This window comes from Mercenaria mercenaria, chromosome 7, assembly GCF_021730395.1.
Source record: "Mercenaria mercenaria strain notata chromosome 7, MADL_Memer_1, whole genome shotgun sequence".
NCBI classification, from domain to species: domain Eukaryota; kingdom Metazoa; phylum Mollusca; class Bivalvia; order Venerida; family Veneridae; genus Mercenaria; species Mercenaria mercenaria.
The window spans coordinates 184,243-201,659 of record NC_069367.1 but is presented as its reverse complement, the minus strand read 5'-3'; the positions used below and the strand labels follow the sequence as shown (position 1 = coordinate 201,659).

Below are 17,417 nucleotides of genomic sequence, written 5' to 3'. Positions count from 1 at the left end.
CGAAATCATTTATCAATAATCAACATCTGTATAGTATTTCTATTATTTAGTTATTTGATTCCGAGGGGGTTAACCAAACATAATAGATAATAATTTTGATACTATATTTATTTTTATTTAGATGCTTGTGTATGCAGCTTCTATATCCTCTTGTCACAGGCGTTGTGCTGTCGATATATGTCATTATACCGGAACCAAGGAAGAAGCACTGTCGAGTCAAACAATACACTAGGAATAGAAGCGCAGCCTGCGAGCACTGTCGAACCATTTGGTGGTTTGCATGAGACTTTGCTAATTCTAAATATAAACTCGGAGTGGCAGGGTGGCATGACCTCGGTAGAGTTCTTTCACCTTAGACTGGTGAAAGTAAATGGAAACTTTGCTAGCAGGGTAAGCAAAACACTATTAAGTAAAATTTTTGATCTATTCAAATATACGTAATTACATACTTGAATAATGGCTGAATTATAAAGTGCGCGTCTCACAAAGATTACCACCTGACCAATTTCGTGTTAGATCCAACACATTATCAGGGAAAAAGTAACTGCTGCATATTGTTGATTAGATAAAATCAAGAGAAATAATGGCCAAATAGAGTTGAATATAGCTTATATCGCCATCTTTGAAAGTAAATTATCCGGAAAATCTGGTATTATTAAAGAAACGAGCGCTTGCATGTGGCTGTTCAGTAATTAGATACAATATTCAATGTACCATTTTATGGACGAATTTCATTTCATAAAATATTTGGTGGCCCTCAACACACTTTGTGCATTTCGGTATGGCATATTGTATACACAATCACCAGTATAATTTAGGCAATCAGAGCAAAATCCATTATCATGATGTTGAGAATTCGTTGAGCATCTTGGCCTCGGAATTTCGGCAGCTGGATTTGCTAGCAGAATTTGCAATTTTGCATTCTCCTTCCATTGTCTAGTACATGTGTACTTATCATAAATTTAGAGCTTCAGCATCATAGCGTTGCCTATTTTGTTTCTATGCAATTTGGCTAGAAATCTGTCATTTCATGCTTCATTTCATGATACTTCTATCTCATACAATATGCCATGATATTTCATTAATTTTCTGTAATGATATTATAATAATAAAAGTCACGGCCTTATCCCATTCAATCAGCATTTGTTATTTATTTTCAATAGTCAGAAGCGACAGACTGCTCTTACTGATATATGGTTAAAATCTAGGTCAGTTCTCATCATGGTTAAAACAACATGTCTCTCAGAGTGCGGGCGAGTCTGTCGCTTCTTATTTTTATGTCCTACGGATAAAATAAGGGGTATTAGTATAATTAAACGAATCTTTAAAAACTAGACAATGGCTATATCTTTTTTTAAAAGAAATATATATATAGTTGCAACGTGCATCATGTCTTACGATTTTTTTTATTTATTAACATGATACGTCAGCATCTTTATCCCTGTAACATTTATTTTGCGAAAAGCTACTCCCAAAAACTATAGTTCGCTTTAATATCACTGAAATTATTCCCGCACTGTTATTATCAATTCTATAATTATCTGCAATAATAAAACGTATTTTCGCATACCGCTCCATTTGCAAAATATTTTTGTCGCAAACAGTAAAATATAGACCGCTTATATACTTTAGTTTCTTTTCTAATTGTGTAAATTTAACTCATGAAATTGTTATGACTCTCTCTCTCTCTCTCACACACACACACACACACACACACACACACACGCACACCTTTCTTTCTTTTATATATTGATGCATGCAGTAAGAATTACCAATTGAAAATAATACTCTGTTGTAACAATCAGTTCTTTCTGTATCATCGGCAGCTAAACTTCGGGCGAGTTCGTGCGTTTCCGCACGCGTTCGGAAATACCACGGACGAGTGCAAATAAAGAAATGATACAAAACTCACCAACTTTAAAACGTCTAGGGAAGCAAGAAGACATTAAAATAATTTCAAAATAAAAACATATATAAAAAATTTATCGCCTGTAGAACACTTCAGTAGGATAATAAATATTCTCAAATTATGAATAAAGTGGCTACAGGGATAAGAATAAGATACGTATCACAGGTTTTTGCTTATTTATTCAGTAACAACATGCCGTAAACAGAGACTGATAGTGATGTTTTTTAATCGCCAAGGGAAGCATTAATTCTTCATTTTAGATAATTTTTTTTTTATATCTTTGTAAAGAGAAAAGAATGACGAAAACTTCAATAGGATAATAAATATTGTGTATTCATTCTAATTAAAACAATATTTGTTCAAACTTTTTTCCTTCTTTGTTTCTATTGGAAAATATCAACCAGATAAAAATCGATATGGCACAGCCAGGTGATTTCAAGGGGGATAATTTTACCGATAAGACGGAACATTTTACCTAATTGTTGATCATGACTTGGCAAACATACTATGTACATTTATGGTTATATAGGTAAAAACAATCATAAAATTATCACAAGCAAACTATCAAACTGAAAACAATATACCCTGAAATCCCGAAAAATGCCGACAGTTTTGAAAATAAGCCGGTCTCGAAAAAAAGAACAGAACAGAACTGAACATGTATTTTATTTATGACTTGTACGTACATACATTGTCATTAGATAAAGAACATATATAGTCACGAATTCCTAATAAACAATAACGAAAATAAGCCACCATTTCATTACATGCAAAATGGTTCATAAATAAGCCGCACTCAAAAATAAGCCGTACAGGCTTTTTGTATCAGTAATAATATCAATGACTTTGTTAGGACACCATATGAGATAGCAAAAGTTACCAACGTGTACATAGCAGATTTATTTCCACACGCAATAGCAATAAAACATACTTTGGAACAAAAACACCTAAAACAATGTAAGTTGTGTTGATATTTAAAACCATGGACAAATTAAAAGATTAAAAGCAAAAAAAAAAAAAAAAAAAAAAATCTCAATAATTTCTTGTCAAGTCAGTAATTCAATTCTACTAATTAAAGTGACCAGTCATCTTCGGATGTCTCTAAATTGTTTATTGTACTTTTAGCATGTACATGTGAATGTTGAGTTCTGCTCAACCCGGGGCTAGAGGGCGTGGACGGTAGCATGCATTTCCACTACCGTCCACGAACAGGCCCAATCAAACCGAGCCTGCAACATTTTCGTTTTTGTCGAGTTGGGCGATCTGTGAAGTTTCTACTTTTCTCTATTTTATAACACAATGCAGTGTTTATTACTTATTGTGTAAGTTATTCATACCCGTTGGTCGATTAAATAGGTGTATTTGTTTGTTAGGCCGGACAAAACTATTTAATGGGTAATTATCTGTTAGCAAAATTTGAAAATTTTCATTAAGAAATTGTGAGAAATTGTAACAAACTGGTATGTCCGAAGTATTAGTATTTATCGACGCCGATGTTTTGACTAAAAAAGCAAATTATATGAAATCTTCAATCTTTCGGTACTCGAAAATACGCCGGTTTTTAAACCGTTACTGAATGTATGTACTCAAACGTTCGGCGGACTAAAAAAAAGCCGGTATCGATAATAAGCCACTAAATCCTTACGAAAATTTAAAATAAGTCGCGGCTTATTTTCGGGATTTCAGGGTATATACATGTTACAATATATTTATATAACATACATATGGAAAAAAGGTATCATCTAAATATTATTCAATGATCAAACGGAAACTAGTCTGTTGTTCAATATCCTAACACTGTTTTGTTTCAAACCCAATTAGATATGGGCATATGAAGTGTTCAAATGCACTTTTATATACAATATGATGATCACACATACAACAAAATCGAAAATCATGGTACAAACCCTCTTAACCTCGCTAATGCATAAAATCCCTGGAAGCAAGTACAAATTATTTTGAGCTAGTTGTTCAAAGTCCGTATAAAGCACACAAACTATATCATGGTGAACATCTTGGCAATAAACTCAAACAAAATACCATCATAATAATTCTTATCATCATTGTCTTACATGTTATTACTATTCAGCATCATCAGTTTTATCCTTATGTTGCTTGGCTAAAAATATTGATTTCGTATGTCATGCATTGTCATTTTCAACGTCGAAAAGTCCAACCTTAATTTGGTGTATATTTGCTAAGTAGATGATCTGTTCTTATTCAATCGGCGAAGGTTTATACGGAATTAGTTACGTTCCCCGTGTAAAGCTCCCAGGATACGTTATCAGTGAAGCGTTATCTTCTGCTAAAACCGGGACGTAAACAGTCCCCCATCCCAGGAAATCGTTATTCGAATTGGGCGTGATGCGGTCTTCTGGGCACGCCTCCAGATTTCTGTTATTCTTGTTTAAAAATTTAAAAAGTATTTATATTGCTCGTCATTCTGAATAAAAATAACAACGTAAAATCTGATGAAAAAAAAAAAAAAAAAAAAAAACAACTACAAACAAAAAACAAGAACAAAAAACGAAATGTATTTAGTTAAATCGTACACATAAACTTACATATTAATGAGTTACGGTTTTGATAATTTAATACGTTGTTATTCGTTCAAAAAGATTGCACATCCAGTATTAAACAGTAGTACTTTTATCAATATATCCTTTAATTTTTAAATAATATAAATCTTCACTTTTATTGTATTATTTCGCCACTGCGTTTATTCGTGGGTGGCTCGTGTGTGGCTTTTGAAACATTTTCTCATAAAACGTTTAAACCTCTTGTAGGGAAACTATTTGTCATGATTATCTCATACGAGACATTTAAAACTTTTTATCGAATTGCGATTCGCTATTTATCTTAATAATATGTATGGAATATATCACTGAAACAAATTACTATTTACACTGTTCCAAAGCACTAGACATATCATAGCTATTTAACATTATCAATTTAAATACCGTGACGTCACGACATTTTGATGTCATGACGCAATTCACGAGACGATGTGAGTGTAAAGTGTGGTAACAATTATTGGAAGTACATTATATAAAGAGGAAAACGTCTTTGTTCAAGGTACAGGTAGTTCTGCACGTTTGATAAACCGGAAGCGATGGCGTAATGTCATTTTTCCGGAAAACGTAGAATAAAGACTGGATTCGGCGTGCGGAAATGGAAATATTTTATGAAATAATCGCAACCTGCGAGTAAATTTATTACAATGACACTGTTGCCATATTTCTAAAGTCAAAATATGATAACAAAACATATCACATGTTAAATAGTTCAAAATAATGTCTTAAAATTAGCGCGAAATGTCCGGTTTACTTTAATCATGGTCAAAGATATCAAACTTTAGCACATGGACCTATACATTTTATTTCATCAAATTAAAGGCCATGCCTTTACTTACAACTGGGAGAAATTTCATCAAAATCTACATTGGAGAAAATTTTCTATTCGAGAAAATGTTATGAAAATTATGATTTTCCCATAGACCTACATTATGAAATATTTCGTGAGGTCACTATATTCCAAATCAGTGCAGCAAAAAATCAAGCTCATAACCCTATCTTTTTTTATTTGCTTAATTTTCTAGAAAAAAAAAATGACTGGGTCTTAATTTTCTAGGTAAATTCTGAAGGTTTTGAATAGTTCAATCAAATTCTACATTGTAGAAATAATTTCGATCCAAACATGCAGAACTACTTTTAAATACAATAATGAAAAATAACTTTCACTCGTTAAACCATCGTATACTTTATCTCGTGGCTGCGCCAACCGTTAAAATAAATTAATTGATAGATATTTCGATCCTACACCAAAACAAACAAAAGGTCTTCTTTTATTTGTTTGTGTAGCTCATCACTTTGCTTTGAAACTTACGCATTTCATTAATTCTCTGAAGTTCATCTTTTATTATATAACCCAGTCATTTTTGTCTCAAGTGTGTTCATTCTTTTTTTTGTACCTGTGATTGTAGAATTCAGTTCAATTAGTCTCGTCCCAAATGTGTTCATTCTTTTGTTTGTACCTGTGATTGTAGAATTCAGTTCAGTCAGTTTCGTTTTAAGTGTAGAATTCATTTCAATCAATTGTTTCTTAATTTTGTTCATTTTTTTAGTCATTTTCATCTCAAGACCGTCTCGTTCGTCTTTTGCCTTGTTCTAAAAAGTAAAGGTATCGTTTATAATCCGCAACATTACGAACATATTATACGTAAATATGTGAAAGAAATTCACCATATATGAATATACAAAAGATTGAGGGCAAATGTTTGACTATTTAGAATTAGAATGTGCAAAGAGACCCGTAAAGTTCTAGTTCTTCCAAAAAGAGCTACATTTGTAGAAATGGCAATATGATACGGAATCATATTGATAAAGTAAAGAGGACACACAAAATATTTGACATACAGTTCAGGAAAATTTCCTTTTCCTTTTTGTATTGCAAAACAAAAACTTGTCATTCAAGTTACATAGTTTGGATGATCATGCTAAATATATTTAAACTGATTAAAAGCTTTTTCTGCAATATGGGGCGGCTGTCTTCGTATCTAGTTACATATCAATATGTACTAAACGTCGAAAATAAGTATATAAAATCTGGAAAGTAGATCCCTTAGAAGCATCGAAAACAAGGCAAACAGCGAAAATTGCAGAATCGGTTTGACTAAGTATGTTTATGAAGTTTGTTTGTTTTGGTTTTAATGCCGTTTTTAAACAGTATTTAAGTTATCTAATGACGGGCACATGACCCAACCAAGATTATGTACCAGTACAGACGTGTTCTCCGCAAGTAACTGCCAACTTCCCTACATGAATCAACGGTGGAGAATGAATAACTTCAGACACACTATATTTTATCAAATCGTCACGGAGAACATAAGCCTCGCCAGGAGACCTTACTGAGCTAAGCGGGCGGGCTCGGAAATAAGTACGAGGATGTCTTTACTGTAATGAATAACATGATTCATCGGCATGTCAACAGCACGAATTTATATATTTAAAAAATAATGTAAAGATATAAATTTACAACACATGCAACATATATTAGTATAAACATATATGTAGGTGCAGAAATAATTAACACTTTTCCGAGAAAAGTTACAATATTTTTATCTCCAGCGTAGTTGAACCGATACTATACATACCCTATCTATCAGATCCGTAATTTGTTGCATTGGGATTCGTATCGAATTAAGTTGATGGGGCTGGATTGTTTCTTCTTTGAGAATAAACCATTTATTGAATTTTTTGAAGTCGAAATGATGTCTCAGTTTGGAATTTCTCAGTTTTGAAATGATAAAGCATACCATTCCTTCAAATTCCAAGGTGTACTCAATCTGGTAGTAAACGGAAAAGAATAAAGATATAAAGTATTAAGATAGGAAAGAAATATGTTTCCTTGATTTGTTATAGGTCTTTTCATTTCATTCTGTCTTGCAAATCAACTATTAACAAGTTGTAGCAAAATTGCTTTGTCCTTTCAGATTCTCTGATAAGAACTTATCTTACATAAGTAAAGTAGGCTTGCTACGTGTATTTTGGTTGATTTCACAAACAAAACAAAGAAACTTAAACTGACATTAAGTAATTCAGATGATTTGAGGATGAAATAGCGTAAAAGCATAAAAGACATTGAAATTCTCAGTTTAATTCAATCAAATCGTTAAATACTACTGGGTTCTAAGTAACAATGTCCTAGTTTGGTTTAAACTGAAACATGCCGGGTTAAACAGATTGATGTTTAGTCGGAATCGTACATTAAATAGGGCGAAGGTTCTTATTACTTTCTCATGACTCCATCCTTTATGCGATTCATTGAATGTATATGTACTCTGACATACGATTTATAAATATTGTAACGGTGGTTGAAATCGTCTTCAATATCATAATTCCACGGGATTTGTATGTACTTCGCGAAAAAGGTATTTGCTATTGAAAACGTCTCATTAACAAATTTTGTTGCCGAGAACAATATTAAAAAATGACAAACGAAATTAAGATATAGGGCTTTATCAATATTTGCATCTGTAAAATTCAATTGTGCCTGTAGGAAATAAAAAACCTAGGTAGTCTGTACGAAACGTTAATCTTTGCTGGCTTGACAAAGACGAAAGTTAAACATATTTGAATCGAGCAATCACATTTAAAATTACTGACCTGTAGAACAGTGTTCACATCACTTGCATATTTGCGTATCTCCTGAACATTTTCCACTGCTACACCGACCTAATTATTATATCAATAAAATATAATCATGTGCTCATCAATGAAAATCACATATAATTTTCGTCGATAAACATAGTGTATATACAATGTACATCTAACGATATTAGTATTAGCTAATGGGATTATTTGTATTTTTATTATACGGATATTTGGAAATGGTATAGAGAAAAATACAGCAACTGAATTTTTCAATGATTTCTCATATTAGATATAGATAGTTTGGCCCAGCCCAGTTTGTGTAAATGTTATTGATAGTAAACCCAGCTTTTGATAAATTGATACCACTGCATAAAATAATTCAATAAAGCAATTTATTGAGATACATATACAATGTCAAAGCCTGCATAAGCACCTAGTTAATATTTCATTTGATCTATTTGTGATAAGTGTTATAAAGAATTAAACGAGACATATTATTGGATGGTAATAATGGAAACCTGAGTCGAGTCAATATAAGAATGATATTATCAAATGAAACTAAGGAAAATACACGTACGCTTTTCCTTCTTTGTCAAACAATTATGATACATAGCACACGTTTACCTTAATATCCAACGAACTGTTACGCAGCAGTTTCGACAGCTATTCTGTCTATGTAAATACCTGACTTTTTGTAGACGGAACAAAGATGCATTTGGGTAGGAAATAGCAAATAAACGTTATTCATACATACCGTCAGATTTATGATTGCAATCGCCATGATAATTTGAAATAGACTGTAAATTATGTAACTGACAAAAGCTGTATCGTGGTTTTCGACCAAACGCAGAAACTCCTCATAATCAAATCCGTTTATCATCAAATACGTTGTCGTCAGTAATGAATGACCAACATTTGCAAATTGCTCCTGTAAGAATGAAAGAAAATACAAACAAGATCATCATCTAAAAATATAAAAAAATATTGAAAGACAATATTTGTCTAAAATATCTAATAAAGGTATGTATTTCAGGCAAAAGCGGAAATAAGTGCTCTATTTTATGACATAAAGGCCACAGTGTATGTAGTGAAAATTGTCAGATTTTAGTAAAATTATAACCTCAGAAATGGTCATTTGTCGCAAAAGTAGAATATTTCCGTTACCATGGTGACCGGAACTGATTCATATTTTCACCCTAAATTCTTCATATACGGCTGGAATTCTTAAAAGGGTGCAAATATGAAGTAATTCTGATACTTTGAGTTAACACCCCGTTCTTCAATTTTTGGTGCTTGCATAAAATTGATCTTAATCATGTCGGATTCTATTTCTTGTGAAACATTTTATGACTATTTTTGTAATTTGAACGAAAAGCATTTAAATGTTGATAGTCAAGGTGATGATGTTATACGTGAAAATATCCCTGAACATAATGAAGTACTTAATCCTCCTTTTACAGATCATGATATCAAAGTACTATTGCATCTTTTGAAAATTAATAATACGTCTTCTGTATTTGATAACATACTTAACGAGAACGTTAAAATGTACCAATTTCTATGTTTCCAGTTATTTTTTCAGAGTTATTTTAAACTCGGGTAATTTTCCTGAAGTTCGGAGCAAGGGTATGAGTAAGGCCACTGTATAAAAATAAAGGGGATATCAACAGTCTGGAACACAGAGGCATTACTATATTCTGTTGTTTCGGTAAACTTTTTACATCTGTTTTTAATGCTAGATTGAACAAGTTCTTAGAAGTAAATAATGTTCTGGTTGAGGAACAAGCTGGGTTTAGAAAACTATGGTACTATAGACCACATTTATTCTATGAAAATGCTTATAGATTTGTATCTAGCAAAAAAGAAGAAGTTATTCTGTGCTTTCATCGATTACCGTAAGGCGTTTGATTCAGTAAACGGTAGTGCCTTGTGGCGCAAAATTATTTCTTCCAATGTTGATGGAAAATGTTTAAAGATCATTCTAGGTAAGTGCTGCCAAAACAAAGGTTGTTGTATTTGGCAAAAGCAAGAGGTCATTTAGAAATACACCTTTTTCAATATGAAGAAGAAGAAATATTAAACCTAGTTGATTATTTGACCTATTTCGGGGTACAGTTCTCCTTCAGTGGTACATATGGTAGAACAAAAAAGGTCTTGTTGACTAAGCAAGAAAGGCAATGTTTTCAGTATAAAAGTAATCACGTAAACTGGTTTTATATGTAGATATGCAACTTAATTTGTTTAAAACAGTGGTAGCTCCTACCCTTCTGTACTGATCATGTAGGGTATGGAAAACGCTGATATCTTCTTTAAGTTTCAGCTTAAGTTTTCTCAAATTGTATTAAATCTGAAATGGTCTGTACAAATTAAGTGCAGACTTTTGAATTTTTGGTGTAAGTTACATAATGCAAATGATGATAAGATTTGTAGTATATTATACAGGACTTCTTATAGTCCTTACACATAGAACAATGTTAACCTTAAATGGTTAGCTTTTGCAACAATATGTTGGTTCTTCGTCTAGTTTCAGAAGGATTGCTATTGAAAGACTGAAATATTACCTTGTTCAAAACTGGCATAGCAAAGTAAATGTGTTCATTAAATGTTTTAATTACAGAATGTTTAAGCAAGATCTTACGTTTTAAAAATATCTGAACAATTTTCCATTTAATATGTCGAATATAATTTGTAAATGTAGATGTATAAATCAGAAATTACCAACTGAGAAAGACAAATTAATGAATATTGAAAGAAACTCTAGACATTGTCATTTATGTAACTCTGGCTTTTGGGCGATGAGTTTCACTATCTTTTTTTTCTGTCCTCATTTTACCGTTGACAGGAATTGCAGAAATAATGTCAGCGAAAATTACATACCTGACTTTGATGCACACATGTGAACGCTAACGCAAAGGCCATAAGTAAGGCGGCGACGAAAGGAAACAAGTTCAACAGTAACGTTTTAATAATTGACCACAGCATCATAACATAGATTCCGAGACGATCAAACTTCTTTGCAAATGTTAACAAATTAATCCATGCCATGAAGACAGAGAATGTGCCCGACACCCATTGCAAATTCTGGCGAAAATTATAAGAAATACTTCAACAACGTAAACAATTTACAAAATTCAGACTGAATACGATTATAGTCAATGCAATAACATGGAAATTACACGTCTATTAGCCGCAAGATATTAAAGCTGCTTTCCACACTCTAATTAAATTTCATTATAGAAAAAAATAATTCTACTTGTACGTGATCAAATAATTCTGGTTTCAATATTAAAACATTGATAAATGTTAAATTTAGCATACTTTCAAAGATTTCAATGGTAGACTACAAACTGTCGTCGACGACACTTAGCAGTTATAAGATAACCACTTTTTGGCCAACAGTAATTGAAACAGCAGTAACATTGCAAACACTAACGTTTATTGGTCGACGGAGCATAAAAATGTGCGGCACAGGTTCCTTTTCAGGCAATATATAATACAATTCATCATACATCATTTTACATATATTTAAAGATATTTACTGTCTTTCAAATTAATTAAGGCCCAGGTTTTTATCCCTGGTATTATTTAGGTAGTTCTTTCAATCTTCTACCTTATGTCTGCTATGAGAATGCCGTTAGAAGTACTTTCCCCATGATAGAGCATTGCATCTTCAGGCATTTTAAAGACAATATAAACACCTTTAAAATGGTGTACAGTTAGTGGTGTCATATTCCTTGGCATAGTAATTGTTTGCTCTTTATTATGTTCACTAACGGCGTTTCTCCCTTGACAGCTACATACAAAATTGATTAATACACCCTATTCATTCTCAGAATATGCGCGTTGCCCTACATGCATTTAAAAGAAATTAACATCACGTTTAAATTCACGTATAATAAATTGTGTCACATTCCCTGACAGTTTGTCTTTAAGCTGTTAAATATACCCCCAACGAACATTTACATTGCATATAAGACCGTATGTTAGAATGTTCGCTGTTAAGTACCGAATTTCTTTACCCAGAAGCCTTACTGTGCGCTAGGGCAGCCATTTTGTTACTGTTTGCCAGCTAAGTATGCGGTCTTTTGATTATCATAGTCTACTTTCAATTTCACATTCTAAAAATAGGTTTCGGTATTCCTAGGAAAATAAGCCATTACAAAGTAACAAAATGGAATTTAGATAAAATAATTACTATTTGCATAGTCTGAAACTATAAAGAAAATATAGACAAATAATGAGATTGCTTGCGATTCTATGGAAAGTAGCTTTAATATATATGGACAATTAAAATAATAAATTTTGTTGGCACTCAAATAATAATGATGTAATTTGTTACATAAGAGTTGCATTCCCTTAATTTTGTGTGGTAAATACAATATACTGTGTGTTCTTCGATGAGTATTACAGTATTTTATGAGAATTAGAAGTACATGAATAATAGACAGGGCGAGTGATCACGTGACTTTTGTTTATTATCACATTGTGTCCACCTTAATGGCTACCCACGTGTACTAGAAGTTTTTTTTGTATTTTTCTGCAATTTCTCATTACATTTTAATATATTTTACCGACCATGTTCTAGCCAACAACTTTCCGGTTCCAACGATGTATCATGTTGCTATGTGAGTGTTGCCGCTTTCCCATTTATCTTGCAGAGATTTTCGAAGCGGTGATTTTTCTCTTGAAAAAGTGTGGTCACATTGAGACCCAAATTCAAAAAAATACATTTTATGCATTTTAACGGGTTTGTTGTTGGTAGGAATCGACTAAAAATGCACCGCAATCATGTAGTTTGCTTCTCATGTATGGAAGCGTCCTGGTGCCAGCAGAGAGATTTAAATTTGTCTTACGTACGACTTACTATCTCCTACGTAGGAGTTAGTATCTCCTACGTAGGACTTAGTATCTCCTACGTAGGACTTAATATCTCCTACGTAGGACATAGTATCTCCTACGTAGGACTTAGTATCTCGTACGTAGGACATAGTATCTCGTACGTAGGACATAGTATCTCCTACGTAGGACTTAGTATCTCCTACGTAGGACTTAGTATCCCCTACGTAGGACATAGTATCTCCTACGTAGTACTTAATATCTCCTACGTAGGACATAGTATCTCCTACGTAGGACATATTAAGTACTACGTAGGAGTTAGTATCTCCTACGTAGGACTTAGTATCTCCTACGTAGGACATATTATCTCCTACGTAGGACATATTAAGTACTACGTAGGACTTAGTATCTCCTACGTAGGACATAGTATCTCCTACGTAGGACATATTAAGTACTACGTAGGAGTTAGTATCTCCTACGTAGGACTTAGTATCTCCTACGTAGGACATATTATCTCCTACGTAGGACTTAGTATCTCCTACGTAGGACTTAGTATCTCCTACGTAGGAGTTAGTAACTCGTACGTATGTCACTGACTAAAAGACTCTCAAGCATGCGCAGTGGAACAATATACTCGTGTGTACTATTATTTAGTAAGGATTATCTGATTATATGATACCAGTAGATTACATATTTGTAAATAATTAAACATCTTCCTTCTTTCAATGTCTCGCACAAACTTCGTAAGTATGAATTAAAGACACATTTGACCAAGTTCTGAATTTGACAGATGAAGTAGTCAATAAATTTGTTTTAATAGATATTTTTGAACATTTTATTTTGTTGTTGTTGTTTCTTGGGGGGGGAGGGTTTTTTTTTTTTTTTTTTTTTTGCATTTTTGGGGGGGACTATGTAGTTTGGGCATAGTCACACTGCGCTACCCACAAGGTGCACTTCTAGGCATTGTTCCAGGCATGGACGGACATCAGGTTACAACCGCCGACATTCCATAAGCCAACCGGGCAGTTTATGAGCATGAAGAATTGAAACATGTCATGTGAGGTTTCGAACCTTTACCATTCGGCTATGGAGGCCTCTCTTGAAATTATGTAGAGTTCAAAAGTATGATTAAAGTATATCATGACAGTTATAAAATATAATTACCGCCAGTTATTGTTTCGACCGATTGTCTGATTTGATTAATAAACTTTCTCTCAATAAAGGCACTGACCTACAAATTTTGGCTAAAAATGGTCTTTCTTTAAAATTGAAGTTCGGTCATACATACTATGGACATTAAAATTCGAGTTTTTGTTTCTAAACTATCCTTAATCTACTCAATCAAGGAAAAAAGATGCCAGAGCCGGGAATCGAACCCGGGCCGCCACGGCAATGAAAATTTTCCTGATGTCTTTAACAATATACACCACGGAGGAATATGTATACAATGGCCCTTGAATGTAGATATTTAATAATTAGGCAGTTTACCTCAGTAAAACGTTACAAACGCTTTTTAATTTCCAGTGTAAAAGATAGTTAAAACAACTAGTTCTCATGTGTTTCAATAACATATAATCTGTCAGTAATTAATTCAAAGCTTTCTTAAGCGGTATTAGCTTTATTTTTAGATACTGGTACCTAAAATTTCATTTTTTTTTCTGTTGTCGTATGATCTCAAGGACAGTGCCTTTAATAATTAATATTTATTAGGTGTTATCATCATTTGAGCTGCGCCATGAGAAAACCAACATAGTGGCTTTGTGACCACCATGGATCCAGACCAGCCTGAGCATCCACGCAGTCTGGTCAGGATCCACGCTGTTCGCTTTTAAAGCCTATTGCAATTAGAGAGACCATTAGTGAACAGCATGGATCCTGACCAGACTGTGCGGATGCACAGGCTGGTCTGGATCCATGCTGGTCACAAAGCCACTATGTTGGTTTTCTCATGGCACGGCTCAATTTTCTTTTTCTACATCCAGGTCAAGCATTAACTAGTTACAGGAAATTACTGTTACTGCATCTAAAGCATGATTTAACATGATAATAAACTATTGATACTTTTTTGTTTCAAACACTCATTTCTACTTTATTTGCATATTAAAGATGGTACATTTATGAAGTTTATCAAGGTATAAAGTTCATTAACACCTCTCCCATTCATCTGGTAATAAAAGGTACTCATTGGCAAGCACTTCATTATACAGACTGTGAAGGTCATAAAGGATATTCTATGATCCAGGGCACTGGAGTCAATCAAGGGTTATGTTACATCATGAACACATTTGCAATGATCTCTAATGAGATGGTGATTATTATAGCTGGGATGAAAACTGCCTAGCTCAGATCGCATTTGTCCAGTCGTTAGAGTCAGGGGTAAGAGGTATTGATTTTGTTTCAGAAAGTGGTATCAGAGAGGGAAGTGCTTTACATTTAATGCCTCTAACGACTGATGCGAGTCTATAGTGTTCCGAAAAACTAATGTCAAATCAACTTGTGGTCCGACGGTTTTGCTTTCTTTTACATGGTGTGTGTATCTTCTATATAATGTATATGTTGTGAAAAAAAGGAAGAATAGAATAGTATTTAAATAAAGTGAAGCATTTTTTGACAGTAAAATCTTTTAATTACCGAATATCACGGAATTTGCAGGTTTCAGTCTTTAAATCTGGTTATCCTTTGTTTTGTTAAGTGTATGCCTAGAGAGAAGAAATTAAGGACGAGTAACTTGGTAAACATGATTTATTCCCCTTTATCGCTCTTCACAGTAGAGGCTATTTTTTTTTTAATATAAGAGCTAATTTCATGCGAAATAACATTTACAATTTTGTTTGATCAGAGTGACTAGATAAAAGAATAATTGACTAGTTGAAACTAACGAAATGTTATAGAACATTGATAATCATGTCATGCAATCAGGTCTATATAAATTCATTTTTTGTTATTGGTTAGAAACAGTGGTTAAGAGATAATTTCACTGATTGCAATGAAAAGTTATTTATTTAAGCCCCTTCTCGAGACAACACATAAAATACAAGAATGTAAATAGTTTAGAAAATAAATCAAATATTGCAATAAATGCCATTTATCAGCACGCAATTAAAAAGTCAACCAGCAATGTTCAATTAACACATGTACCGGAAACGCGAGTAGGACCACAGAACGCTGTAGCGCCCCAAAATAGGAACCCTTACGTATGAGTTACTAAGTCCTACGTAGGAGATACTATGTCCTACGTAGGAGATACTAAGTCCTACGTAGGAGATACTATGTCCTACGTAGGAGATATTAAGTACTACGTAGGAGATACTATGTCCTACGTAGGAGATATTAACTCCTACGTAGTACTTAATATCTCCTACGTAGGAGATACTAAGTACTACGTAGGAGATAGTAAGTCGTACGTAAGACAAATTTAAATCTCTCTGCTGGCACCAGGACGCTTCCATACTCATGCGACTTGTAAATGTTTATGCGTATTTTCTACAATGTTCTAGGGATTCATGTCTGAATGGTCACATTGTGTCATGGTCACATTGTATCCATTAAATTTAGTAACTGATGTATTTAGCAATTAAATCCAATCATCTACATAATAATTAGCCTTTTCAAGTGTTTAAGTGTTGCAATTTATTAAAGGAATAAACGTACGTTATAGGTAATCCAGAAGCACTTTCGAGCTTGTCACATAACGGCTGAAGGAAAAAATCCTTTTTTTTAAAGTTATTGTTCTGTAAGCTAGTTCCTGCTTTACATCATTGTGGACATATACTTAACATTTTGTAGCATTTTCAGGGAGGCTTTGTATAGACACGTAAACTTATTCCACTTATTCCACATAAGATTGTAAAATTTTCTTATTTTGTGTTGCTCAACATCTTGATTAAACTTGTACATTGTAACTTGTACATTGTATTATGAATCTTTTGGTATTATTTTTTTAACTGTCTTAATGCATGACTTACCAAAATTAATAATAAAGAATGCAGTGCATTACATAATTATCAATCTAATAAGCATAATTGCACTGAAAATAGTGAAATCACTGTGCCATCAATTGTAAAGTTTGACAAGTAATATTTTTTTTTACTTTTCAATCACTGCAATACTTACTTGTGATATTTTCAACTAACTTCACATTTTAAGATTTGAGCGATGGTTACAATACACTGCATTTATTGATATATACTGTTTTATTGTCCGTGCATTCAAATATGTATTGATGCCAAAGCATTAATCATATACGTTACCATCATTTGTTAAATTACAAGGAGGTGAAACAAATGTGAAAATGTTATCTTTATAAGACATTGTATAGATATTTAAGTCTATTGAAGTTTGAAAATAAAGTATTACTATGGCCCGTAACAAACAACATTTATGATTTGCTTTTAATTTTTGATAAACCGTATCTTACGACAACAAAATCCATATACATTACTGAATGATGCCTGAATGATTTTACAGTCAGCATTCCTTTTTTTTTTATTTTCCCTTACAGAAACTGGATGAATGCCCAT

At 33.1% G+C, this 17,417-nt stretch overlaps 1 protein-coding gene across 2 annotated transcripts in view; it reads right to left on the bottom strand.

Moving 5' to 3' along the window:
* Positions 1-2,075: 2,075 nt before the first annotated feature.
* LOC123554949 (transient receptor potential cation channel subfamily A member 1 homolog) overlaps positions 2,076-17,417 on the bottom strand; it is a 162,336-nt gene continuing 146,994 nt past the window's right edge. For both annotated transcript variants that reach the window (XM_053547314.1, XM_053547315.1), the window contains 5 exons: positions 10,939-11,142; positions 8,816-8,989; positions 8,074-8,142; positions 7,062-7,253; positions 2,076-6,075 (listed from right to left, as the gene is read on the bottom strand). In XM_053547314.1, the coding sequence (XP_053403289.1) occupies positions 5,818-6,075; positions 7,062-7,253; positions 8,074-8,142; positions 8,816-8,989; positions 10,939-11,142 (897 nt within the window). In that variant the 3' untranslated portion in view covers positions 2,076-5,817. The remainder of the gene's footprint in view (positions 6,076-7,061; positions 7,254-8,073; positions 8,143-8,815; positions 8,990-10,938; positions 11,143-17,417) is intronic.